General features: G+C 54.0%; 1 protein-coding gene across 5 annotated transcripts; it reads left to right on the top strand.

The window, feature by feature from the left end:
- The first annotated feature begins 1,782 nt into the window (after window positions 1–1,782).
- Window positions 1,783–27,610, top strand: Klf15 (KLF transcription factor 15). 5 transcript variants are annotated; one of them, XM_047534740.1, is made up of 3 exons: window positions 1,783–1,893; window positions 6,603–7,709; window positions 13,041–14,304. In XM_047534740.1, exons 2-3 carry the CDS (start codon window positions 6,628–6,630, stop codon window positions 13,207–13,209), a joined length of 1,251 nt encoding a protein of 416 aa, XP_047390696.1. In that variant the 5' UTR covers window positions 1,783–1,893; window positions 6,603–6,627; the 3' UTR covers window positions 13,210–14,304. The 5 variants fall into 5 exon arrangements, with proteins under 5 accessions (XP_047390696.1, XP_047390697.1, XP_047390698.1 ...); XM_047534741.1 differs by lacking the exons at window positions 1,783–1,893; window positions 13,041–14,304 and adding exons at window positions 2,326–2,531; window positions 27,530–27,610; XM_047534742.1 differs by lacking the exons at window positions 1,783–1,893; window positions 13,041–14,304 and adding exons at window positions 2,326–2,531; window positions 24,814–24,850.
- Window positions 27,611–27,716: the final 106 nt, after the last annotated feature.

The following is a 27,716-nucleotide window of genomic DNA, read 5'->3' as shown; positions in this document are numbered from 1 at the left end:
CTGAAGGATGAACAGATGCAGCCAGGCCGGTAGGGGGCGGTGTCGGGTGAAATAAACCAAGCAGGAAAACACCATCTTTGGAAACTAGCTTGGGCGTTTTTAGGAGGACTCTCTCCATAAAGTATTCTTCCAATTTCTCCAGTGATCAATTCTTTCACCTCTTTGGTGTAGGTTTCTTTTTTGAACTTTTTTTTTAGATGTTGATGGACCTTTATTTTATTTATTTATTTTTATGCGGTGCTGAGATTCGAACCCAGCGCCTCACACACGCCAGCCAAGCGCTCTACCACTGAGCCATGACCCTGACCCCATGATAGAGGTTTCTTAATCCTGTTTAATTTCTTCCAAAGTGACCCTGTTTGCTTCAAGCCTTTGCAAAACTGATTCATTCAACCGTTGGGTGCTTACTGTGTACCTGTTGCTGGAGATACAAAGGGCTAGACATCGTTGCTTTGGTGGAACTTCTAATCTGTTGGAGGAGACAAAAAATAAATAGAAGAAAATGGAAAATATATAAGAAATTAGAGGGTAAGCCAGGCACGGTGTCTCATGCCTATAATCTCAGGTTATAGCCCAGGAGGCTGAGGCTGGAGGATGGCAAGTTGGAGGCCAGCCTCAGAAAATTAGTGAAACCCTGTCTCAAAACAAAAAATAAAAGTAAAAAGAGCTGAGGGTGTAGCTCAGCAGTAGAGCACCTTTGGTTCAATCCCCAATCCTATGCAAAAGAAAAAGAAAAAAAGTTAGAAGGTAATAATCACCAAGAAAAAAATCTCGATGGGATAGGAAATTAAAATACCAGGAGTGTTAGGTGGTTAATTCAGGGCTCCCTGAGAAGGTAACTCTTGAATAGAACCTGAAACAGTGAGGGAGCCTTGTGAATTCTGGGGGAAGTGCAGAACAGCATGTGCAAAGGTCCTGAGGTAGAGCCTGTAGTGTTTGAGGGGCCACAAGGAAGCCAGTGTGATTGGAGTGATGTGAACAAGAGGAAGAGAGGACAGTCAGGGATAGAATGGGAGGCTGAAGATTGCTGAGAAAACTTGAGTGTTCCTTGTTCTCAGAGTGTTGGGAGCCAAAGTTTTGGACCCAAGGGGGACATGATCTGACTCAGGTTTCAACAGACTCATCTTGACTGTTCTTCACTTTCAGGACACTTGGGGCCTCTTCCCTGTGTGCTCAAGTTGCCAAGGATGGATCTTGTTTCAAGACGTCTTCTGACCTTTTGCTGTCGCTTTTCCATACACCGGATGCAGGTGTACTAATGCCTTGCACTAATCTGGAGAGAGGATCCCCAGATCAAGCCAACCTAGACCCACGGGCTACAGATTCCTGCTGCAGCCGTGTCCTTAGGGAGAAGAACGCTCCCCACCTCCCAGGGATGGAAGGGAAAGGAAGTAAGCTTCATAGAAGGAGCTCTCTGTCCACGTGCCCCGGGGGTGGACGTGTGTAAGATGCCCTCTGGTGCAGACAGATCCAGCTCCGCCTCACCCCTCTCCCTTCTCTGCGCCCTCTCTGAGTGGGTTTCTTCATCTGTAAAATGCTTGGCTGGGGATCCAGCTGGAATGTGGGTTAAAGGGCGCAGCAGGGGACAGAGCACTCGCGGCTCACGTGTTTCCCTCGAGCTGACCACTCAGGGCTCCGGTCTCCCTGCCTCCAAGCGGAGCGCAAAGGCGTCCCAGGATTGCTTCGTGCACCGCGCTCCTTAGACCGGGAAGCACTAACGGTGTCCCCAGAGAAGAGCCGGTCATTGGTTGGAAGTGGAGGTCAGTCCCCCTCCTCCGACAGTCCCGGAGGCCAAGCTGGCCGCGCAGCGAGCCGCCCTCTCCGGAGGACCGCCGCGATTGCCCTGCGGAAAGACCAGGCACCCCACTTCTCCAACAAGACGCCTCCCCCGAGGCAAGTTCCCTAAGTTGTGCGGCTTTAACGGGAGCGAGAGCGAACGTGCCACGCCGCGGTCAGCCAGAGCCCCTAGCGGTCGCCCCACGTGGACTGCTCTCGAGGACGATCTCAGGCTTTACTAGGTCCTGAGGCCGTCTGACGTTCTCACCTGGGGCCGAGCTTTGGAAGCGGACCCTCGTGGACGCGGCGAGTCCACGGTGGGCAGCGGGTGGGCGGCGGAAGCCGGGCGCAGGCGTCAGGTCCGGCTGCGCGCGGGTCCAGCAGCTCCCGGGCTCAGAGCAGCTGCGCTCCGCCTGGGGCGGCCTGGGGCGGGGCCGGGGGCGGGGCCTGGCGGGGCGGAGCGCGTGACGCGCGGCGCTGGCCAATGGGAGGCGCGCCCGAGGCCGAGCCTCCTGCGAGCCTTCGCGGCGCCGCGGCGTCACGTGAGCGGCTGGGAGTGAGCGCAGAGCGCGGCTGGCGGGCCAGAGCTCCGCCGCAGCGACCCGCGGGCCAGCGGGCGAGGAGCGCAGGACCCGCGGCTCGGCCCGCGGCCGCCGCCAGACCCAGAGCCGGGCCGCCGCCCCCCGCTCAGCCCAGGCCGCTGGGCAGCAGGACCGCCGGGGCCTGGCCGCTGGCCGGGCGTGCGCCAAGTTCAGGTGGGAGAGGCGCGGCGGGAGCGCTGGCCGCGTGGACGCGGCCCGGGTGACCGTGGGGGGGCGGCCGTCCTTGGAGAGCGCGCTGTCCCCGGCTCCGCGCGGGTGCCCGGGGAGACAGGAGCGGGCGAGCCCCGGGGAGCGGGGACGCCAGGCCGGGCGGAGGGACCCGGGTCGGCCGCCGGCACCCGCACGGCTCAGGCCCGTGCGGCCGCCTCGGCGCCGGGCTCCGCGTGTCCGTGGGTCGCCCTCGGGGCCGGTCCTACCATATGGCGGGCGCCTGGCCGGCCCGGGGAGGGAGGGGACGCAGGGCGCGCTGCCGCCCGCGGCCGGTGGGTGGGGGGGCCGGCGGCCGAGGGGTACTATCGGTCACCCGCGGGGCGGGGGGGCACAGGCCGAGGGCACGGTGCCCAGCGGGCAGCGCTCCCGGGCTGGCCGGAGGGGTCCGAGCCGAGTCCCCGCGCCCCGCTTTCCCACGCAGGTTCCCGCTCTCGGGTGGACACCCCCGCTGCCCCCGCGCGCGAGCGCCTGGCGGACACCCGCACGGCCACCTCGCTGCCGCGCGCTACGCCCCGCACAGGCGGCCACACGACGTAAACTCACACCCCTTCGCGCAGCCCCACGGGGTCCCCTGGCCCCTCCGAACATTACCAGAGAGGTGGCTGAGGTGGCAGCCGAGGGGACCGAGGAAATGCCATCCCTATCCCACCAAGCCGCCCTGTCCCCTCTTCCCTCCCCACTGTGCTGTTACCCAGGGACTCTCTCCCCCCACCTCCAAGAGGACAGGGGGGCTGTTTTCTCTCCTGGTCCCTAGAAATGTCCCAAAGTCTTCCCTCCCCAGAGCCCGGTGGCCCTCACCGCCCTACAGGTGCTAGAACAGCGGGACTAGGCGACTTGAGGGCCTGTGGGCAGCGCAGGCAGCAGAGACTCTTATTTTGAAAGGCGGCCCCCACCCGCCACCCCCGTGATTTGCACGCTGACCCAATGGCAAGCCCTTGGCGCGCGCTGGGCTTGTTATCAATTACATGTTGTTCCTGCAGCCGCTGTGTCCCCGGGAGGATAAACAGCAGGCCTGGCCGGCGAGGGAGGGGGCGGAGTCCAGCGGCCAGCCGGGGACTGTGCCCGGAACAGCGCGTCCCCTCCCCCTGCAAGCAGCCTGCGCCTCTGGCTGCGCCACGTGCTGGTGTTTTTTAGGGACCAGAGCTGGCTCCAGCCTTGGTACACCCTCTTTGGAATGCCTGCACCCCTGGAAGTCCTAGCGCCCCTTATGGTCCCTCCTTATGAAGTCGCGTCCTGCCTCAGGGACGCCCAGCCTGGTCTTAAGACCCAGGTCTCCCCAGTCCTACTCGTCCAGCCATCTCTGGGACATAGCCCTGCACGGGACAGCCCCAACAGCTTATATTCTGGTGGGGAGGTCGACAGGAAACAACTAAGATCATCCACCATCGTGGCACCTGCTGGGGACAGTATAATATTGGGGTGATGTAACAGAGTGGCTTCTGACTGAGATCTAACCAAGGAGCCCCCCACCTGAAGTGCTGGGAAAGAGGCACCGCACAGAGGGAACAGCCAGGGCAGGATGGTGGCCTCTTTCTTGTACCTTCATCCAGCTGTACCTACTGTCCCCACTCTGTGTTTTTCTATCATTTTATCTGCGAATACCTCAATCTCTGCTTTGGAAAGGGAATGCCTCCCTTTTTTAAAAAAATGGAACCACATGCCTTCCTCACACTTAAAAATATTAGCACTCATTGGGTGTTTTATTTGGGGGTGGGGGACCTGGGGATTGAACTTAGGGACACTTGACCACTGAGCCAGCTCCCCAGTCCTACTCTGTGTTTTATTTAGAGACTGGGTCTCTCTGAGTTGCATAGAGTCTCGCTTTTGCTGAGGCTGGCTTTGAACTCGCGATCCTCCTTCCTCAGCCTCCTGAGCGGCAGGGATTACAGTCAGCGCCACCTCACTCGGCAGCAGTAGTTGTTTTAATATGGAAATGTCTGGTTGCTGGTCACATTTCAGGAGAGGTTTTAAGCAGGCGGGTTCTGGGTCTCAGGGTGGCTGGAGTCCCCTGATTCCTTAGCATCCCAGCAGCGGGGTGGGGGAAACTCGCGCGTTCATTCATTTGGAGGCCAGCCTCGTGGCTGGTACTGACCATACGTGTCTGCCAGACCCTGCGTCCATGTTGAGCTCCTGTTAGCTCCTTGGACGCTCACGGCATTGCTGGCACCCACTGGCACAGATCAAGAAATAGACACAGAGAAGTTGTGCTACCTGCCTGAGGTAGACCAGCGGAGAGTTGGCAATGTGGAACTGGAGACTCTGCTTGGAGGGTGGAGATGGGGCTGGAGAGGTCGGGGGGTGGCACGTGGCCTTCCTTGGCCCAGTCTCACACTGCTCTACAAATGATCCGGCACTTTCATTTCCTCCCAGCACCTGATTTGGTGATTCAAGTGTATTTAATGGAACTTATTTATTTTGGGGGTGCTGGAGATGGAATCCAGGGGTGCACGCATGCCAGGCGGGTGCTGTGCTGCCGAACCACCTCCCAGCTCGATGGTGCATTTGACCCTTGGGCAGTGCCCTCAGAGTGGACCTGGAGACAGAAGGGGTGGGCGCAGAGGCGACCAGGCTCCAGAGAATCTCTGGCTCCCAATGCCAAACATTCCTCTTCCCCAACCTGGATAAACACCCAGCTCACTGTGGTCCCTGGGCGGGGACAAAGGTCCAGAAAGGTGGCCCTATCACAGTCAGACACTGTTGACTGTCCTTGCACACGGGACCGAGCGAGCATGGCCTTTGGCTTCAGAGGACACAGCGTTCACCTCTCCTCTCCGCGAACGTCTTCTGAGCCCCTCCTGGGAACCAGGTGTCACACCGGGGACTGGGGCCACATGGAACACACCGTCTAGTGGGAAGACGGGCATTAGCTGAGCGTTCCCAAGGTGGTGAGTGTCCCAGGTGGGGACAGCAGTGGCCATGGGGTGCAGGACAGGAGACAGCTTCCTTACTGGCCAATGGGGTCTCGTCTCATGTCCCCCTGGAGGGTTGGGAGGCTGAGGAGTCACATGCATTGGGTGCTCTGGGATTTTGGGTGAACCAGAGGGGCAGAGCCTCGTCCCCCGTGGTGGGAAAGTCCCAGGTGTACTTGGGAGCGCCTTGTTCAAGCTTGTCCTAGGGGTAACCTCCCTGCCAGTCAGATGAGGCCACTGAGGACAGGCATTTATTGTCCTTTAACTTTTCTGCCTCCAAACCACAGTTCCCAGATTGAAATACAACCAGCCCCATTAAAAATAAATCTCTCCCGGCGCCATGACACACACCTGTCATCCCAGCGGCTCCGGAGGCTGAGGGAGGAGGATCGCAAGCAGGAGGCCAGCCTCTGCAACTCAGCGTGGCCCTAAGCAACTCAGATCTAAATAAATAAAATATTAAAAGGGCTGGGGAGGTGGCTCAGTGGTTAAGCACCCCTGGATTCAATTCCCAGTACCATAAAAATAAAAATAAAAAAATTTAAGAAGAAGGAATGTTTATAAACTACTTCTATTAAAAGTAGTTGATTTAAAAAAAAAATCTGAAGTTGCCATCCGCTGGGCGGCTTGAATTTTTATTTGCTCATTCTGGCAAAGTCAGAGATGCCCCAACAACACAGGGTCAGAGAGCACATGGCTGCGCTCCCGTCCCCCTCCTGTGACTCAACAGATGGACACTGAGATTCCTGTCCTCGGACAGGCGGTGACTCCCCAGCCCTGGATCTTCTAGGGTCCCGGGACCCTCGCCCACTCTCCTTTCACACGCGGGTTTTCATGCACGTGTGTCCTTTGCCAGACTCTTTCTGGAAAATTCGTTTGAAACCAGAAGTGCCCCCGGGGTTGTGCAATGGGATCGGAGAGGGCTCTTTTGCAAACACAGTGGCAAAGTTTCAGAAAACACTCTTGCAGGCCCCGATCTCTCCTGGGACAAGGCAGGAGCCGGGCGTTTGGCAACTTGGAGGCCAGGCCGGTCACCAGGGTGGGGGCTGCAGACCGGCGGGGCGGCCGAGCGCGCGTCTTCCTGACTCTCCTTCCTTCTCCACAGCCGCCATCGGCCCGGCCTGGCCAGCATGGTCGACCACTTGCTGCCACTGGACGAGAACTTCTCGTCCCCCAAATGCCCAGTGGGGTATCTGGGGGACAGGCTGGCCAGCCGGCGGCCCTACCACATGCTGCCATCGCCGCTTTCCGAGGATGACAGCGACGCCCCCAGCCCCTGCTCCTGCGCCAGCCCGGACTCTCAAGCTCTCTGCTCCTGCTACAGTGGAGGCCCGGGTGCCGAGGGCCAGGACAGCATCTTGGATTTCCTGTTGTCCCAGGCCACCCTGGGTGGCGGCGGCGGCGGCGGCGGGAACATGGGGGGCAGCAGTGGACCTGTGACCTGGGGGACCTGGCGGAGGGCGCCCGTGCCTGTGAAAGGGGAACATTTCTGCTTCCCCGAGTTCCCGCTGGGTGACCCCGATGATGTCCCCAGGCCCTTCCAGCCCACCCTGGAGGAGATCGAAGAGTTCCTGGAGGAGAACATGGAGCCGGAGGCCAAGGAGGCCCCGGAGAGCAAGAGCAAGGACGCGGAGGCCTGCGGCCAGCCCCCGGCGGGGCCGCACAGGAGCCACCTGCACGCCGGCTCTGGCGGCAGAGAGCGCTGTACCCCTCCGCCAGCCGGCGCAAGTGCCGGCAGCGCCCAGGGCCCCGGCGACGGGCCCTCCCCGGATGGCCCCATCCCGGTCCTGCTGCAGATCCAGCCGGTGCCGGTGAAGCAGGAACCGGGCGCAGGGCCCGCCTCCCCTGGGCAGGCGCCTGAGAACGTCAAGGTGGCCCAGCTCCTGGTCAACATCCAGGGTCAGACCTTTGCGCTGGTGCCTCAGGTGGTCCCCTCGGCCAACTTGAACCTGCCCTCCAAGTTCGTGCGCATCGCCCCGGTGCCCATCGCTGCCAAACCCATCGGGGCGGGAGCCCTGGGGCCCGGCCCTGCCGGCCTCCTGGTGGGCCAGAAGTTTCCCAAGAACCCAGCGGCGGAACTCATCAAAATGCACAAATGTACTTTCCCAGGCTGCAACAAGATGTACACCAAAAGCAGTCACCTCAAAGCCCACCTGCGGCGGCACACGGGGGAGAAGCCCTTCGCCTGCGCGTGGCCGGGCTGTGGCTGGAGGTCAGTATGGCAGGGGACAGGCCTGCGAGGTCCCGAGGCTGATTAGGAAGGGGGCGGGCAGGGGGCGGGGCCAGACCTGGCACGGCTGACCCATGACTTAGGCCAAAAGTGCCCAGTTCCATAAAGACCAGGTAAGGCTTGCTGACACCCCTGCTGCCGGCCGGGTCTCCCCATCCAGGGGGGAGAGGGTAACACTGGAGGCCCTAGGCCCCCGCAGAAGGATAATCAGGACCCCTGAGCCGGATGGAAACAGGCCAGCGGCCTGAGGGTAAGTACCACCTGTCATCTCAGCTCACATCTGAGGATGCTGAGGCTGGAGCTAGCCAGGGACGTGCCCAGGGTGATTCGAACCCAGGGCATTGATTTAGAGGAGCCCCATCTCAAAAATGCTCCCTCTGCCGGGTGCATTGACACAGGCCTGTCATCCCAGCGACTCAGGAGGCTGAGGCAGGAGGATCGCAAGGTGGAGGCCAGCCTCAGCAATTTAGCAAAGTCCTAAGAAACTCAGCGAGACCCTGTCTCTAAATAAAATACTAAAAGGACTGGGGGTGTGGCTCAGGGGTTAAGCACCCCTGGGTTCAAGGAGAGAGAGAGAGAGAGAGAGAGAGAGAGAGAGAGAGAGAGAGGGAGGGAGGGAGAGAAAAGCCCCGTCTCAGAAATGCTCCCTCTTTAGTCAGGGGGATAAGCTTTGCTCACATGTTTTGGGACCGTGGCTGGCCCTTGCTCCCTTGCTGGGGACTTAGAAGTATGTCTGAGAAGCCACAAAGGCCAACCAAGAGGAGGGAGAACCAGGTGGCCGACAGTGCCGGCTTAGAGGTGGCAGAGTCTTCCCAGGCTCTGTGCTCTGCACGGCGTCGTGGGGAAACCAGCCCTCCCAGGGTCGGGGTCTTGCTCAGGATCACCCAACCTTTGGGTGCCCGAGGCAGACGGGTCCCGCTGCATCCCATCACCCTCCTTGAGCAGTTATGTGCATCCGTGCCTGCAATGCAAGCCACCTGCCTGGAGCTCATGTCCCCTGGGGTGCCACAGCCGGTCCTTCCCTGCTTAGGACACCCATCCATCCCCGGGACAGCCGCGGGAGCTGCCGGCACATCCCTCAACCTCGCCGCGCTGTGTGAGAGAGGCGGCACCCTCCTCCGCATGCGCAGAGCGTGTTCTAGAGCGCAACCTCACAGCTGTGTATGCGCATGCGTGTCCTTGGTCACACATTTTGCTTCCTTCGCGTGTGTCTGTGCCGGGTGACCAGGTGTGTGTGTGGTGGGACGTGGGTGTGGCCCCCAGGCGGCAGTCTCTGTGGCTTTGATTTTCTTGCCCTGGTAGCAGTTCTGACAGCTGCTGGCAGCTGACCCTGGAGCTGGGGTCCTGGCCCGCCAGGCTGTGGGCAGGGAGTTGGGGACGGACTGTGAGATGTCACATGCCCCTTCCCCAAGAAGCAGGGACCTGCCTTCTTCCCAACTGCCTCAGTGCCAGAGAACACACAGGGGTCTTCCTCAGAGCACGTCCCTGGAAGTCAGGTGGTCAGCCCCACAGGGCTGCTAGAGGAAGTAGTAAGTTCCCCGTGGCAGGAGGTGTGTAAGAGTGGAGCAAAGGACAGAACAATCCGGGCCTCCATTTCCCCCAAAGGCAGCTAGGGAAATGTTCAGAGCAGCTCTTGTGTGGCAATTGTTCTAGAATGTTGAGCTGGGTATGGTGGCGCATGTTTGTCATCCCAGTGGCTCAGGAGGCTGAGGCAGGAGGATTGCAAAATGGAGGCCAGCCTCAGCAACTTAGTGAGGGCTTCAGCAACTCAGCGAGAACACTGGCACACGGAGATCAGCACGAAGTGGCTGCCAGGAGCTGTCCCTGCTGTCACCCCCTCCTTGGGCTTCCCTAACTTCTCCACTGAGCAGGTCTGTCCTTCCTGCTGTCCCAACATAGCGGAGGGGCTGCCCAGCTGGGAGCGGAGGGTACCTGCCTCCGGGGAGGGATGTTTCTGTGACCCCCACCGGGAGACCCAGGTTGACTTCAAGGATCCTGGACTCCTGGGGGGTTGTCCCCAAGAGATCGGCGCCCCTTAAATGTGGCGCTGGTCTTCAGCAGAGGGTGGAGGGAGCCCTCTGGCTCTTCGGTGGAAAGATGGACCCAGCTCTGGGGACGCTCAGCTTGGGCAGGACCTGAGTGACGAGGAGAGACGTCATATTTACGGGCCAGGTGCTGCTGCTCAGAACCAGTGTCCCCACCACCCAGTCCCTTGGCCCGCATACCCCCCTCCAGGGGAACTCGGCACCTCCCTGTGAAGCATCAGCACCAACCCATTGTCTACAGATGGGGAAACTGAGGCCCGGGCGACTGCATCGCCTGGCCAGAGGGTTGTAGCTGGTGAGCGTGGATCAGGGGCACATTCCCAGCCCACTCTGGTTCTGCAGGGGGTGCCGCCTGGTGGCAGGGCGTGTGTCTCTTCCCCCACCCAGGATTCCCGCTCCTTCCACGGTGTCCGGGCTGTGGGGAAAGAGCCCACGGCGCAGGCATGGTGGTAACAGGAAGCCCTGGTGGGTCCTCGGCACAGCTGGAATGTCCTCCGTAGCTCAGAGTGAGCCCATGGGGAGTGACCCCATTTTACAGAGGAGGCAGTCGAGGCACAGGATGGTTAATTCACTTCTCCACAGTCACACAGCTCACAAGAGGCTGAACCAGGGCTGCCTATTCTCCCAGCCCACCCTAGACTCAGGGACCGCTCTCCAGCCCCCTCTGCACACCTTCCGGGGACTCTCGACCCTCCCCTGCACCTGCAGCTGGGCTGGGTCTTCCGGGTAGCCGGCCTGTCTCCACAGCCTGCTGCTGTGCTTCCTGGTGTCCCTCTTCCTGGGCTGGCCCTGACCCCCGGCACCTTCCCTCCCCAGAGTCCCGCCCAGGTACCCAGCCCTGACTCCTTTCTGCTTCTGTCCTGTCCCCAGCATCTCTGTCCCTTCTCCTCCTGCGACAGGATTTTACACCCGCAGCCGGCCCAACACCAGCAATGGCCTGTTCCAGTCGGAGCATCTGGGACGTGGTGGTGGCCTGCTTCCTAGAAGTCTCCTTGCCTCGCCCTTAAACACAGGCCTCCTTTGTTCCCTGCAGCGGAACATCCTGTTCCAGAATGGCCGGCCGTTCCTTCCAGAAAGAATCCCCTTCTGCCATGGCGCGTGAATATTTAACACCGTCGGCAGCCCCACGCGGGCGCTGACTGTGGTAGTTCATAATGGACACTGCAGGCCTGAGGCCACAGAGCCAGGAGGTGGTAGGGACAGAATTCTGGCTCCCTGGCTCCCTATGCGATCAAGCATTCTCTGACCCCGTCCTCATGGTGGGCAGAGGCGCCATGTCCAGTTGGTAAGGTTGAGCACTGCACAAGTGGAGGTACCATTTCCATGCTGGTCCCTGACACGCCTTTATGAGGGCTTTTCCACCAGTGGGCAGATTAGCGTCTCAGAGCAGGGCCACCTTCACACAAAGGTGTGTGTGTGCTGGCACTGACATTCTGGGCCGCTCCAGAGAGTCACCTGGACCCATGTGCTTCAGCCACAGGCCTCCAGACTTACCAGGGACCAGGCCCTGCGCTCAGCTCCGTCAGCCTCAGAGGTGACAATATTCTAGCACAATTGCCGCACGTCAAGAGCTGCTCTGGACGTTTCCCTAGCTGCCTCTTGGGGGCACGGAGGCCCGGATTGTTCTGTCATTGGCTCAGGCCCACGCGGGTGCTCAGTGGGTGGGGACCGTGGAGGCAAGGTCAGGACAGCAGACCCTGCTGTCCCCCGGGCCGTGCGCCTTGGGCCGTGCGTGCGCCTTGGGCGGTGCGTGCGCCTTGGGCAGTGCGTGAGCCTTGGGCCGTGCGTGCGCCTTGGGCTGTGTGTGCGCCTTGGGCCCTGCGTGCACCTCGGGCCGTGCGCCTTGGCTTCTTTGAGCCACGGTGCAGGGTCTTGTCCATCCAGTGGACAAACCCCGGCCCCCTGGTCCCAGATCCTGGGAAGGATTTCTCAGCTTCCTGCTTCCCAGCCTGCTGTCCTCGTCCTGCAGAAGTGAGGCCACCAGGGCCCGGGCAGAGGCGGGCCACCAGCCCCGAGCAGACTCCAGGGGCGGAAGTGCTGTTCCGGAGACCCACCTGCCTGCCTCGCACCAAACTAGGAACCAGGACTAGGAACAGGGCGTTAGGCCTGGCGCTGCTGTGTGTGCGTGCGGGTGCCTGGGTACACTGGGACCGTCCCCGTGTCACCTCTTTGTTCTGCTGGGGATCCTCTTTCAGCCCCCTCTTTCCTGTAAATCCATTTACTGAGCCTCACCACGCAGCACGCACTGGGCTGGTCCCAGGACACACCTCGGGGATCAGGACATGCCCTGCTTGGTGGAGACGACAGTCTAGTGGGACAGACTGACATTCCTCAAAAAGTGGAAAGCAAGCTAGATGCACATCTGTGATCCCAGCGGCTCAGGAGGCTGAGGCAGGAGGATTGCAAGGTGGAGGCCAGTCTCAGCCACTTGCCAGGCCCTGTCTCAAAATGAAAAAAATAAAAATAAAAGGGGCTGGGGGTGTGGCTTGGTAATGGAGCACCCCTGGGTTCAATCCCTGGTACCAGAGAGAAAAGGCTGAAATGAATTTGAAGTCCCTGTAGTGGCAAAAGTAAGGAAGGCAAGGCACATAATACCATAGAGCCTAGAACGGGTGCAGTCCTGGAGGGCTTCCCTGGGTGAGTGGCAGGTCCGTGGGTTGGACGCTAAGGGATGGGTAGAAGAAAGTATAGGAGAGCAGGGAAGAGCGCTCTAAATAGACGACGCCGTATGTGCAAAGGTCCTGTGGCAAGAAGGACCAAGGAAAGACCAATAGAGGTGGAACACAGAGGAGGCAAGAATATGCATATTGGGAGTGGTGAGATCTGAGGGTCCATCTGCCAGCACCAGGATCAGGTAGGGAGAGCTCAGATCCCTGACATCAGTGACAAGCATCCCAGGCCCTTTGTCCCAGATTTTCTTCTTGCTGGTGGGAAGTACTTGCTTCCAGGCCAGCAGAGGCCAAGAGAGGGGGATGTCGTGAGAGCCACCTGAATTCTTGAGGATGGACCCCGCGGTGCCAGCCTGAGCCTTCTACCACCTTGGAGAGCTTGCAGCGGGTCCCGGGTCGGGGGTCTGAGCGGGGACTTCTGAGTCCCAGCCTCCATAGTCATTTTGCTCTTTTAAGAACCAGCTAAGCTTTGCTGACCCCACCCTAGTCTGGTGGGGGCGGCACCGCGTGTGCCCGGGCCGCCAGGCAGGTGCCACGCGTCCCCGCGGGGCCCGGGGAGAGCGGCCCGTGCGCCTGGCTGACCGCGCTGTGTCCCGCAGGTTCTCGCGCTCCGACGAGCTGTCGCGACACCGGCGCTCACACTCGGGCGTGAAGCCTTACCAGTGTCCCGTGTGCGAGAAGAAGTTCGCGCGGAGCGACCACCTCTCCAAGCACATCAAAGTGCACCGCTTCCCGCGGAGCAGCCGCTCGGTGCGCGCGGTTAACTGAGCGCCCCGCCAGCGCCGCCGGCCCGTCCCAGCCCCCCGATGTCCAGCCCCGTTTTTTTCTTTCTCTTTTTTCTTTTTTCTTTTTTTAAGCAATAATTTATTTGCCTCCTTTAGAGGGACATGGCGACGGTCCCAGCCCACCTCTGAAGCGCAGGAGCGCGCCGCCTGCTGCCTTTCCCGGGGGGAACTCAGACTGGCTCACCCGCGTCCCTGGGGGCCGGGCCCCCAGCGCTGGGGCAGGAGGCGGCCCCGGTGCCTTTCTTTGTCCCTTTGTGCCTTCCCGAGGTGTGGCCGGACCTCTCCTGCAAGCCACCAACTTGAAGCAGGGTTTTGGGGGGTCTGGCCCTTCTCCCACTGGGCTACCCAACCGGGGCCAAAGCCAACACTTTATTGCTGGGGAAGAAATGGGCAGTTTTGAAACGTTCAGTTCCCAGAGGGAGCCATGCCGGGAAGAAGGAAGTAGGCCAAAAGTCCAGGGCTGTACTGTGTTACCGGGGCTCTTAAGCCCAAGTGGCTTTTCTCAGCATGATCAGCAGAGGGGACACATGGAAGGGCAGGACCTGGCTAGTTGAGGCCTCTTGCGGATGAGAGGCGACAAGTGCACCCGCTCTGTGGGCGCTGGCAGTGCATGAGCTTGAAATTAAACGTGCAAGACAGACAGACGGAGCCATACGCATCTGTACCCAGTGTGACTCCCGCTGTCCTCCCGGAATCGCCAGACAAATCCCGACACCAGCCTCTAGGGCCACCGTGGGGAGGAGAGGGGAACAGGCCACACGAGGAGTCCCAAGAACTAGGTAGAACTTTCCAGCCTGGATTTAGCAATGCATTCCTTCTCTTGTCTAGAAATTAATATCAAACGAACTAGCTTGTTTGGACAGGTTTATTTCACATCCTATGAATGTATGTAAATAAACTGTACATAGGGACAGCTGCCTAAAGTATCTTTTAATAACATATCGACATTTGTGTAAATTTGAAATTTAAAAAAAAATCTATAAAAACTGGTGTACATATGTTACAATTCTGTATATTTTCTTTGGTCCTTCATAAAAAGATATATTTACTTTGCCAATAAAAAGACAAAAGAACTCGACCATTTTGGGGTGTTCGTGTACTGTCTTCCTGGCTCTCCTGGGGCGCGGGGAGGATTCTGGGGCCGAGCAAGTGTCTGCGCTGGGGCTTCAAGGTCTTTTGGGGACCCAGCCTGTTCAGGGTTCCCCAAATGGGGCTGTCTTCTCCTCTTTCTCCATAAGCCCCAAACAGGGCCAGGGATTGAGCTCAGGGGCACTCGACCACTGAGCCACATCCCCAGCTCTTTTTGTTATTTTACTTAGAGACAGGGTCTCACTGAGTTGCTTAGGGCCTCACTTTTGCTGAGGCTGGCCTCCAATTTGCGATCCTCCTGCCTCAGCCTCCCGAGCTGCCTGGGCCCTCTTCTGATGTCACCTATGGGAAGCCTGTGAGATGTACACAAAGTGCTTCCTGTCTCTATTGAGTGATTCAAGCACCTATTATGCACCTTCTGCATGCTTGGTATGTACTGAGGGCAGATCATTTTCCCTCTTGAACTTCCCTTGAAAAATGGCTAGGCTGAAGTGGGTTTTTTTGTTTTTTGTTTTTTGGTTTTTTTTCCCCCTTCAGTGCTGAGGATCAAACCCAGGGCCTCATGCATGGTTGGCGAGCACTCTACCACTGCTTGGCCACAACCCCGGCCAAGCCAGCCTGCCTCAGCATCTCGGCTGGTGGAGGCCTGTGGCGAGAGGGCTCCCTTGGTTCACCCTCACATAGCAGGAGTCTCCTCCAAGTGACCCTTTCCTGTGAACCCTGCTTTTTAAAAGAGCCAGATGTGCCTAGTAGAGTGGTGCACACCTGTAATTCCAGTGACTCAGGAGGCTGGGGCAGGAGGATCACAAATTGGAGGCCAGCCTCAGCAATTTAGCCAGGACCTAAGCAACTTAATGAAACCCTTTCTCAAAATTTAAAGAAAAAAATTTTAAAGGGCTGGGGATGTGGCTCGGTGGTAAAGTGCCCCTGACTCAATCACAGGTACAAAATATATATATATATATATATATATATATATATATATGCAAATATATATATATCTCATTTCACAGAAGGTGAAAGGCACTGTTCTTGGTGGCTTCAGAACTGCCTCATGCTCCTCTGTCCTGTCCAGTGGCCCCTGGCAGTCATCAACTTTCTGTGTCCTAAGCAACTCTCACTGAGTTTCTTAGGACCTCCCTAAATTGCTGAGGCTGGCCTCCAACTTGTGATCCTCCCACCTTGGCCTCCCAGGCACCCAGCAGGAAGTGCCCTTTCTTGCTCACTATACAGGCAGCATATGAGTCAGGCTGCTGTGACATCCCTGAATTCTGTGGTTTAAAGAAGGTTAGGAGTTTGGCGTAGGGGTGCAGGCCTGTAATACCAGTACTGCTGATCAGAGAACGGACACCTCCTCCCGATGATCCTGTCCTGGGGAAAGGACTGGGCCTTGTGACCTTTGCCCTTTGCCCTTGACCAGCTCTGCCCTCCGAAGACAAACATGCCCTGGAGAGGCGAGGCATCGATCTCCAGCGCGAACATAAGCTTTCATCCAGAAACGATCAATTGCAGCTACAGATAAGAGGGCCCTGGGAGGGACCCGGGAGGAGGGCCATCTGGTCAGGACCCTGACACTAGAATGAAGTCACGTGCATGTGCACCAGGCTTCCCTCGCCCCTGGCTGGGTCTGATCCCTCAACTCATCCAGTCGACCTGTCCAGCCAAGGCCAGGTTGGCCATTTTGACGCGGGGACTATGATAGGGTGCTGTAAGTTGTCCCCCTCAGACTGGGATCCCCTGACGCGTACAATGCCACCATGAGGTGCCTGTGCCCTATGATGAGTCTCGGCTCCTCTGAGGTCTCAGTCGAGGGGTGGGCTGGTGCTCAACTGGGCACAGTGAGCAAACCCCTGAGTCTCTCTTTCATTTTAATTTTTTAATTTTTAGGCACCAAGGGTTGAACCCAGAGGCACTTTACCACGAAGCCACATCCCCAGCCCTTTTTATATTTTTATTTTGAGACAGGGTCTCACTAAGTCGCTTAGGACCTCACTAAATTGCTGATGCTGGCCTCGAACTTGTGATCCTCCCACCTTGGCCTCCCAAGCACCCAGCAGGAAGTGCCCTTTCTTGCTCACTATACCAGGCAGCATATGAGTCAGGTTGCTGTGAAATCCCTGAATTCTGTGGCTTAAACAAGGTAGGAGTTTGGCTGGCGTGGGGGTGCAGGCCTGTAATACCAGCCAATCCGGAGGCTGAGGCAGGAGGATCACAAGTTGGAGGCCAGCCTCAGCAACTCAGCAAGACCTGTCGCTAAATAAAATATGAAAGGGGCTGGGGGTGTGGCTCGGTGGTTAAGCGCCCCTAGGTTCTATCCCTGGTATTAAAAAAAAAAAAACACACACAAGGTAGAAGTTTATTTTCCTCTTTTAAAACAGTCTGAAAATAAGCAGGCAGGGTTAATATGGCGACTGCAGCACGACACAAACAGGCTTCTGTTCTGTTGCTCCTCCAGGATCCAGCATGTGGATTCAAGATGACTTGGGCCAGCGGGCCAGGTGGGTGGCTGTGTGTTCCCACCCTGCCCAACAGGCTGAGATTTGCATAATCAGCTCTGCTCATATCCCATTGGCCAGAGGCTAGTCACATGGCCTGAAGCCCTGCAAGGGAAGCTGGGACATGTAGTTTTCTGCCGGGAGATACTTGCCTGGCTAGCATAGGCGAGCTCTATGACAGAAGAATAAAGGTGACAATCGAAGTGGCGGGCAGCCAGCCGTTTCAGTCACAAGTTCGGTGTGCTCTGGCCCTCCTGGGAGGCTGCACAGCATGGGAGGCCATGGAGCACCCTGAGTTCATCTCCTGCGGCCTCATCCGCATTCTTAGATGGGGCACCTGGATAAGGGTTTCCAGTGGGTGGTCAGGAAGGGAAACCCCATGGGAACAGAAGAGCCAGGGGTCCCATGCAGAAGCTCAGCTGCCCAGATTGCAAATGACAGAATCCCATCTCCTGTGGACAAAGCAAACCTTTACCATGTCACCATCTGCACTCCTGAAGAGTGCAGGAGCAGAGTCTGTCTCAACAAGGGAAGGGGGACAGAGTCACAGAGCCCTAGGATCAGGGCTTTTAGGGAAATGGTAGCTACTCTTATGTGGCCTTGGTGTAGAGTCTGCAAGGCAGAAGCCCAGGGAACCTTCTGGGAATGGGCACGTTAAGCTGCCCAGGAGGGGAATTCGAACCTACCCAAGGGGATAGTGAATGGGGACCGGCCAGCCAGTGTGTGACAAACGCCGGGTCCGAACAGGTCCTGCTTTATTGGAGGATAGACACAATCGCTCTGGGGCCTACTTAAGGGTGCAGAGTAAGGCCAAGAGAGAGCGGCATCCACAAGACTCAAAGAAAGCCTACACCCCGACAGTCCCCTGCCTTTCCTGGTTCCCAGCAGGTCGTGACGAGACCCAGGCTGCAGTCTGAGAGGATGAGTCAACGGTCGGATGGGATGGAAGGGACATGGGAGACAGTGCAGGGCGCGGTGCTCGCCTGTAATCCCAGTGGCTCCCTCGGAGGCTGAGGCAGGAGGATCATATGTTTGAGGCCAGCCTCAGCAACTATGGAGACCCTGTCTGCTCTGGTGTGGGTGTGGGTGTGGGTGTCCCCAGAAGCCCCCATGGGAGACACTGCAGGAAGGTTCAGAGGGGACACGATCGGGTCCTGAGAGCCTCAACCCGGTCAGTGCCTGGCTCCCTGGAGAATCCGCTGGGGGCACCTGGAGGCAGGTGGTGTGGTGAGGAGGTGGCACTGGGGCCTGGCTCTGGGGACACGTGTGCATCTGGGAGTGGAGTCTCTCTCTGCCTCCTGGTCCCCAGGGGAGCTGCTTCCCTGCACCACACTCTTCCTCCATGAGGTTCAGCCTCCCCTCAGGCCCGAGGAACGGAGCCGGCCGTCTGTGGACTGAGCCCTCTGCCACCCTGAGCCCCAAATCCACTCCTCCTCCTCTACGGCTGTGCTGGTGGGTCCTGTAGTCACAGCAGCCAAAATGCTGACTCAAACACTGTCCCAAAATAAAAATAAAAAAATAATTATTTTTTTTTTAAAACAGGGGTGCTGGGGAGGTGGCTCAGTGGTTGTGCACCCCTGGGTTCAATCCCTGGTTTAAAAAAATGGAGATTGCAAAGAAATAGAAAATAATGCAAGTGAAGAGTTCAAATAGGCATAGGAGGGAATGGCAGGGGACTCCAAACACCGCTGTGCAGGACACACTCACAGGGACGTTCCCAAGGGCACTGAGAACAGGTGAATGAGCGAGAGATGGAAAGTGATGGAAAGTTCACACCCGCCCCGAGGGGAAGTGGGGTTCTGCATCAGACTCAAGGACAAACGGGACAGACTCCAAGGACTCAGAAAATACCTTGTCCACGGAGAATGGGCCTTGGAGCCAGTGTCCATGGAGGCTGTGTGAGCTCGGTCAGGTAGCTTGACCTCTCTGAGCCTCAAAGTCCTCATCTGTGAAATAAGAACCCTAACACATCATGATGCCCTTCAACCATGACAAGATGGAACAAATTTGCTCGCTTGTTTTTTATACTGGGGATTGAACTCAGGGGCCCTCAACCGGGGAGCCACATCCCAGGTCGTTCTGAATTTTTTTTTTTTTTTTAAGACAGGGTCTGATTAAGTGGCGTAGGGCCTCGCTCAGTGGCCGAGGCTGGCTTTGAACTCTCGATCCTCCCGCCTCAGCCTCCTGAGCCCCTGGGATAACAGATCTGCCGTCACCACTCCTGATACCAGATCTATAGCAGATGGACAGAAGGCAATAATAAATAATCAATACATAATAATGATCAGATGGGGAAAAGGACAGAAACTGAAGGAGGCCCTCCTGCCTGAGGAATGGACCTAAAATAATGACGGAAGGGCTCGAGGCGTGGCCCAGGGGTAGCGCACTTGCCTCGCACGCAGGAGGCGCTGGGTTTCGCCCCCAGCACCGCATCCAGTCCGTCAGTTAGTCAATCAATCATCAAGTGATAAAGATACTGAAGCTCCACGCTGCTCCCGTTCAGGAAGGTCCTGCTGCAGGCCTCAGAATGTCCATCCTTGGCAGGAAGGGACACTTTGTTCCAAAAAGGACAGCCCCTTCCCCAACCCCGTGGAGGTGGAGAATTTGCGCAGCCACTGTCTGACCTTTCCCAGCTCGGCTCCCGCCTCAATCCTCAAAGTCCACGTGGCCCGAGGACTCGCCAGCAGCCAGCAGGCACAGAAAGGGCAGAGGAGGGTCCCCAGGTTGTTCTCAGCTGGGACACTCCCCGCTGTTCCCAGGATCGGGCTTTGGTGAACTTGACCCCAGCCTTGAATTGAGCTGATTTTGGAAAACACCCGGGACTGGCTGGCAATCTGGTGTTAGATTTGGGCGCGGGTTACCCCGCTTTGGAAAGCCAGGCGGGAGACGCGAGCCGAGCTGGGTGGGGGTGCAGCAGCGGAGGAACAAAAGCAGGGTACGGCGGGCGCGTCTGCGCATGTCCGCCATCGCAGCGGCTCCGGGAGGCCGAGGCAGGAGGATCGCGAGTTCAAAGCCAGCCTCAGCCACTTAGCGAGGCCCTGAGCAACTCAGCGAGACCCTGTCTCTAAATAAAACACAGAATATGGCTGGGGATCTGGCTCAGGGGTTAAGCACCCTGGGTTCCATCCCTGGTACCGAAAAAAAAATTTTTTTAAAGCAGCGCTTAAAGTAAGATGAATCGATCTCCCAATTCCCAGAAAAGTCTATGCCTCTTTTTTTTTTCTTCCATACGGTGCTGGGAATGGAACCAAGACCTCGTAATGCTAGGAAAAAGCTTCACCACTGAGCTACACTCTCAGTCCCAATCAATCTATAGCTTTGATAAAAGGAATTTAAGCCATGTGTGTGTGTATTTGGGTTGGGAGGAGTACTGGGGATTGAACCCAGGGGTGCTTACCCACTGAGCCACATCCCCAACCCTTTTTATATTTTATTTAGAGACAGGGTCTCCCTAAGTTGCTTAGGGCCTCACTAAGTGGCTGAGGCTGGCCTCCAACTTTCGATCCTCCTGCCTCAGCCTCCCGAGGGACTGAGATTCCAGGTGTGCACCTCCATGTCCTGCAGGACTTGCTTTCTGTGTCTGTCTCTCCAGCCTCCATGCTCCTCTGTCTTTCTCTTGGAACCTCAAATTCCCCACCTTTTTAAATCAACACAACACAGAGGCAGCTCCCTTTAAGAGATGATGATTATAGTTCCTTCCTCTTAGGGTCATGGTGCAGATGAAATGAGTGAAAATTATGAAATAGACCTAGAACGGCATCTGGCAAATAGCAAAGGCTGTAGTTATTTGTAGTTCAGAAGTTCACATTTTTTTAAAAGTGCTAGAGATGGAACCCAGGGCCTGATGCATGCTGGGCAAGAGCTGAATCCCCAACCATATTGGTGATTTTCTTTGTTTTTTTTTTTTTTCTTTTTTCTGTCTGTCTGTTTGTTTGTTTGTTTGTTTTGGTACCAGGGATGCTTAAACACTGAGCCACCTCCCCAGCCCTTTTTCTATTTTATTTAGAGACCGGGTCTCACTGAGTTGCTTAGGCCTCACTAAGTGGCTGAGGCTGGCCTCCAACTTGCAATCCTCCTGCCTCAGCCTCCGGAGCCACCATGATGACAGGCGGTGGTATTTTTATTGCTAGCTGTATCTTCCCCTCACCCGGAGAAGCTTAGTAAGACATTTCTTCTAAATGAATCCAGTTCTCTTCCCAGTAGATGTTGGATTAAAGCCAGTGATCTCCAGTAACAGCATCTGAACATCTTCCTGGCAAACGAGTCTTTGGGTGGGAGCTCACTCCCTGCACAGGATGGCAGGACTCTGTATTGTGGCCATGTCCCGGTGTCCCCTCACAGATCATTAACACTAAATAGCAGGGAGAACTAAAAGCTGATGGCCGCTGCTGACCGAGTCCCAAGCAATAAATGAGACCCACCCATCTGAAATGACCGTGGTTTGAAAAGCCCGCCTATTTTCCTGGACAGGAAGCGAATCCACGGACCATTCCATCCTTTACCAGGTGCCTGGGGCTGTCCTCTCTCATACCGTCCCTCCTTCCAGCCCACAGAGGGGCAGACCCCGTCACCCCAAGGAGGACCCCACATGTATCCCCATCCTGGGCGACCTGAGATCCGAGAGCAGAACCCATTCTCCAGGGTGGTCAGCGGCACGCTTGGAAGACGAGCCTTGGCCATCCAAGACCAGGTGGATGATCTGGGCATCCCGTGATGGGGCTGCTGAGTCTTGAGATTGTGTCTGCGGGTTGCGCGTGACAGGTGTCTGAGGTGCCTGATGTCCTTCCCCACACGCAACATGTCCACAGAGTCTCCAGCTGATGGAGAGAGACTGTGGGCTCCCCAGACACACCTATCCTTGTGAACAATAGCACACGCACAAGTGTAAACACAACTTCTTATTGTTTGTGGAACAATCCTTGTGTATTATTCCGTTTTCATTACTATGATGAAACACATGAGGAAGGCTACTTTATAAAGAAAAGAGGTTTATCGGGGGGGTCACAATTTTGGCCCAAGGTCAAGGGTTTGCATCAGGTGTTGCCTTCTTGCTAGCAGAGTCCTGTGGCAGTCCAGAGCACCCTGTGGCAAGAGACAGGGAGGTGTTTTCTGGTCTCTCTCTTCTCATGAAGCCACCAGAATTCAATCTTGGGTCTTTTCCCTGATGAGTTTATCTAACCCTAAATCCCTATCTCTATATACCACAGTCTTTTGAGGGGAGGACTATCAGGGCTTGAACTCAGGGGCTCTTGACCACTGAGCCACATCCCCAGCCCTTTTTTGTATTTATTTAGAGACAGTCTCACTGAGTAGCTTAGGACCTCGCTAAGTGGTTGAGGCTGGCTTTGAACTCACGATCCTCCCGCCTCAGCCTCCTGAGCCGCTGGATGACAGGCATGTGCCACCGTGCCCAGCCAGATTAAGTCTTAAAATCTCACAATGGGGATAGAATTTCAATGGAACCCGTGGAAGACAGACTCAAACCAGATCAATACCACAGCACCTTGCCAATGCAATACAACAAGAAAAAAGAATGAGGGACAGATGTAGGAAAGGGAGAGGGAGGGAGAGCTGGCTGCCTGGGAGTCTGTGGACTTAGGCTGGTGTTCCTGATGTGTCTGTGTGGGACCAAGGGCTTCTGCTGGAACCTGGGTCCCACTGGCTGGCTGAACTGGGACTCTGCTCCATGGGTTGCTCACCCTCCTCCTGAGACCAGTGGGCCAGCTGGGTGTGGGATGATGGCGAGGCCGAGCATGGTCCATGTGCAAGCCTGCATCCTGTCTGCTATAACCATGGAGGAGACAAGTCTCCCAAGCCCCTGAGAACACGTGGCAAATGACCCAGGAAAGGGCGGGTCGTCCAGGTAATCAAACCCCAACTCACTGGCAGGGATGTGGGGAAAAAGGCACACTCACCCATTGCTGGTGGGACTGCATATTGGTGCAACCACGCTGGAAAGCAGAGTGGAGATTCCTCAGAAAACTTGAAATGGAACCACCATCTGACCCAGCTATCCCACTCCTGGGTTTATATCCAAAGGACTTAAAATCAACATACAGTAGTGACGCAGCCACATCAATGTTTACAGCAGCTCAATTCACAATAGCAAAACTATGGGAACCAACCTAGATGCCTTTCAACAGAAGAATGGATCAAGAAACTGTGGTACATCTACACAATGGAATATTACTCGGCCATAAAGAAGAATGAAATGATGGCATTTGCTGGTAAGTGGATGGAATTGAAAACTATCATGCTAAGTGAAATAAGCCAGTGCCAAAGAACCAAAGCCAAATGTTCTCTCTGATATGTGGATGCTAATTCACAATAAGGGGGAGCAGAACAGAAGTTCTCTGGATGAGACAAAAGGGAATGAGGGGAAGGGAGGGGGATGGGAAAGACAGTGGAATGAACAGGGCAGAACTTTCCTGTTCATATATGAACACACGACCAGGGAAACTCCCCGTCATGTCCCACCACAAGAATGTGTGTGTGACATGTCAGAGTGCACTCTGCTGTCATGTCTATTTTTAAAGAACAAAAAAATTAAAAAACAGAGCTCTTAAGCTCCAAAAAGAAAAAAAAAAAGATTCATGACCATGACAATAAATAGCATTCACGACGGCAAGAAAAATCAAAATGACCTGCAGTAAACTGACAAATGAAATCTGTAAGAACGGAATTAAACCTCAATGAAAAACATAAAGAAGACCAAATAGAGACGCTTACAATGTTTCCTGTATGAAAAGGTTCGATACTGTCAAATTCTAATTTTTATCATTATTAACCTATAATTCAATACACTTCTAATACAAATTCCCAGCGTTCTTTTAAAACATGGAACTTGACCTGATTCTAAAATGTATCTAGAAGAGTCAGTGTATAAGGGTACAATATGGTTTTATCTATGGAGACATCCCGTAGTAATCAAAAAAAATTAAATGTGGTATCAAAACAGACAAAGGCAAATGAATCATGAATTAGAATATAACTTCTAAGACAGGCACAGTGGCGAACACCTATAATTCCAGTGGCTGAGGAGGCTGAGGCAGGAGGACCTCGAGTTCAAAGCTGGCCTCAGCAAAAGGGAGGCCCTAAGCAGCCCAGTGAGACCCTGTCTCTAAATAAAATGCAAAATAGGGCCGGGGAGGTGGCTCAGTGGTCAAGGACTCCTGGGTTCAATTCCAGGTACTACCCCACAAAACAAAGCCAGACACCATGGTGTGTGTTTGTAATCCAAGAGACCCAGGAGGCTGAGGCAGGAGGATTAAGAGCTCAAAGCCAGCCTCAGAAACTTAGTGAAGCCCTGAACAACTTGGTGACACCTTGTCTCAAAATTTATATATATACATACATAATACATGAACGAGAAAGAGAGAGAATTCACTGTGAATGTGACCTGACGCAGGTGTTAGGTGCCCCTGGGTTCAGTCCTCACTACAAAAATAACTAACACTGCCTATGAACTTGACCTACCTGATACGGAGAGAACATTCCACGCAGACACAGCAGATGCGCCTTCTTCTGAACATAACCATAATCTGGGCCACAGAAAAAAATGAACTGATTTAAGTCACACAAAGAATAATTTCTGGCCACAGTAGAACTCAATTAGAAATTCATAACGGAGAGATAGCTGGAAAATTCCCAAGGTTCTGAGAAGTCAAGGGCATGCTTTAAAATAACCCCGGGGGCCAAGGGAGAAATTAAAAAGGAAATGATAGAGTCTTTTTCTAAAGAGAATAAAATGAAAACATAACATACTAAAAATGGTGAGAGATTAGTAAAAAAGCAATTGGAGAGGAAGTTGATAGTTCTAAATGCTTATGTTGGAAGAGAAACCTGGTCTCCAACCAACCTCTTCAGTTTTCATTTTAAGAAACTAAAAAAAAAAAAAAAAAGCAAATTAAATCCAGCAGAAGCTGAAGAAAGGAAATACTAAAGACCACATTCCTCATTAGCAAGAAAGTGTAACGTGTCATGTTCTGCGTTTTTCTCAGTAGCAAAGACCTCCTATTTGGATAGATCTGACAACTTCAAGGACAAGCTCCGAGGACTGAAATAATGCACTGGTAAGTACAGAAAGGAAAGTTCTGGAACATGGAGAGTCATGTGTCCAGAGCATGAAGTGATTTATCCACACACAGAACCATCCTATGAGGCAGGCATTTTTAATATCCCCATTTTCCTGAGGCATAGGGAGGTGCTGTAAATAAGGACTCCCAGTTTGTGCCTGTGATATGTGGGCCCTTCACACGGGGCCTCTGGTCCCCCTTTTATACCCAGCCATGTGTGCCCTGGTGTGTTTCCCCTTCCCTCGAACCTTGTCCCAGCCTAACACCAAGTTGGTTCCTGTGTTCATTAAGAATAAAGAATAGGGGCTGGGGAGATAGCTCAGTCAGTAGAGCGCTTGCCTTGCAAGCACAAGGCCCTGGGTTCGATCCCCAGCACCCCCCCCCAAAAAAAAGAATAGAAAATGGATCATGGTTTCTCTCAGGATCTTGCATTTCCCAAGAACTCTGAAGAACCAAGACCAGAAGCCTCCTACTCCACCCACGGAGTCCTGCATTAGTTTCCTAAATGGGTCAGAACCAGCCCACCCTCCACGCTGCTCAAGGACTAGGGGACAAGACTGCCATATTGTGGGGGGAGGGTCTATTTAGTTTTTTAAAAAATATCTTCTTGGATTAATTTTGGTAGATTGTATGTGTCCAGAAATTTTCCATTTCTAGATTTTCTCAGATTTTTAATTCCTATTTTTTTATTTGTTCTTTTTAGACATACATGACAGTAGAGTGCATTCTGACACATGACACATACCTGGAGTTGAACTTCTCCTAATTAGGATCCCATTTTGCAGTTGTATATAATGTGGAGTTTCCCTGGTCGTGTGTTCATGTATGAACTTAGGAAAGTTCTGTGCCCTTCATCCCACTGTCTTTCCCATTCCCATCCCCCTCCCTTCCCTTTATTCCCCTTTGTCTCATCCAGTGAGCTTCTTATTCCTTCCTCCCCTCCGCCTTACTGTGTGTTAGCATCCGCACATCAGAGAGAACATTCAGCCTGCGGTTTTCTGGGATTGACTTATCTCACTTAGCATGATATTCTCCAGTTCCATCCATTTACGAGCAAATGCCATCATTTCATTCTTCTTTATGCCTGAGTAATATTCCATTGTGTATGTATACAACAGTTTCTTTTTCCACTCATCTGTTGAAGGGCACCTAGGCTGGTTCCATAGCTTAGCTATTATGAATTGAGCTGCTATAAACATGGATGTGGCTGCATCACTGTCATATGCTGATTTTAAGTCCTTTAGGTGTAAACCGAGGAGTGGGATAGCTGGTTCAAATGGTGGTTCCATTCCAAACTTTCTGAGGAATCTCCATCCTGATTTCCCTTGTGGTTGCACCGATTTTCGGTCCCACCAGCTATGAATGTCCCTTTTTCCCCACATCCTCGCCAACACTTCTTGTTACTTGTTTTCTTGATAATTGCCATTCTGACTGGAATGAGCTAGAATCTCAGTGTACTTTTAATTAGCATTTCTCTAATTGCTAGAGATGTTGAACATTGTTAGCATATAGTTTTTCTAAAGAATCCTTAGAATTTCTCTGATATCAGTTGTCTCCTTTTTTAATCTTTGATTTTATTTATTTCAGTTCTCTCTCTCTCTCTCTTTCCCTCCCCACCCTCTCTCTCATTAGTTTACCTAAAGACTCATCAATTTTTTCAAAACCTTTTCTAAAAACCAACTCTTTGTTTTGTTGATCCTTTGTAATTTTTTTGGTCTCTATTTCATTTATTTTTTTCTCTGATCTTTATTATTTCTTCTTTTCGCTGACTTTGGGTTTAGTTTTTTCTGGCTTTGCTAAGCCCTTGAGATGCGTCATTGGATCATTTACTTGAGATCTCTCTATCATTGATGGAGGCACTCATTGCTATGAATTTTCCTCTTAGTACTGCTTTTGCTGTATCCCATTTTTTTCCAGTTTTTTTAATTCAAAGAATTTTTAAATCCCCCCTTGACTTCTTCAGTGACCCCCCTATTTGTTGAAAAGTGTTGTTCAATCTGCATGTGTTTGTATGATTTCTACACTTTCTTTTGCTGTTGATTTTATTCCACTGAGATCGGTTCTTTTGAATTTGTTAAGACTTGAAAAATCGTGGCATGAGACACACATCGTTACCCTATGTGCATGTGTTATTACACAAATGGTATGAATCTACATGGTGCACAACCAAAGAAATGAAATGATGTACCCCATTTGTGTACAATGAATCAAAATGCAGTCTGTAAAAAATAAAAATAAATAATTTTTTAAAAAAACGTGTCATGGTACCTAACATATGGTCTATTCTCGAATAATTTCCATAAGCCGATTAAAAGAAAGTATACTCTGTAGCTTAGGGTAGAATCTTCTGTAAATGTCTGTTAAGTCCCTTTGATCTATACTGTAACTTAACTCTGTTTCTTTGTTGATTTGTTTGTTTGTTTGTTTTGGCCTGGATTGTCTATCTAGTGGTGAGAGCACAGTCTCACCAATGTTATTGAATTTGGGTATATCTCTATCTTTAGGTCTTAGTGTTTGTTTTATAAAATTTGGGTGCTCTAGGCTACACATGGTGGCACCTGCCTCTCATCCCAGCTACTTGGGAGGCTGAGACAGGAGTATCACAAGTTTGAGGTGAGCTTTTTATTTTTTTATTTTGACACAGGGTCTTACAGAAGCTGGCCTCAAATTTGTGATCCTCTTGCCTCAGCCTCCAGAGTCACTGGGATTAGACTCCTGAATCACCATGCCAGGCCAAGGTGAGTTTCTTGTACACAGACTATTGTTGGGTCTTCTTTTTTAATTCATTCATCCAGTTGGTGTGTTTTAATTGGAGAATGAAGTCCATTTAC

Source organism: Sciurus carolinensis, chromosome 19 (genome assembly GCF_902686445.1).
Source record: "Sciurus carolinensis chromosome 19, mSciCar1.2, whole genome shotgun sequence".
NCBI lineage: Eukaryota > Metazoa > Chordata > Mammalia > Rodentia > Sciuridae > Sciurus > Sciurus carolinensis.
The sequence above is the reverse complement of the archived record's forward strand: the minus strand, read 5'-3'. Positions and strand labels throughout refer to the sequence as shown.

Coding starts and splice junctions, on each gene's coding strand:
- Klf15 (XM_047534740.1), top strand. CDS start 6,628: ATGGTCGACCACTTGCTGCCACTGGACGAGAACTTCTCGTCCCCCAAA. Junction 7,710..13,040: donor TGGCCGGGCTGTGGCTGGAG/GTCAGTATGGCA, acceptor TGTGTCCCGCAG/GTTCTCGCGCTCCGACGAGC.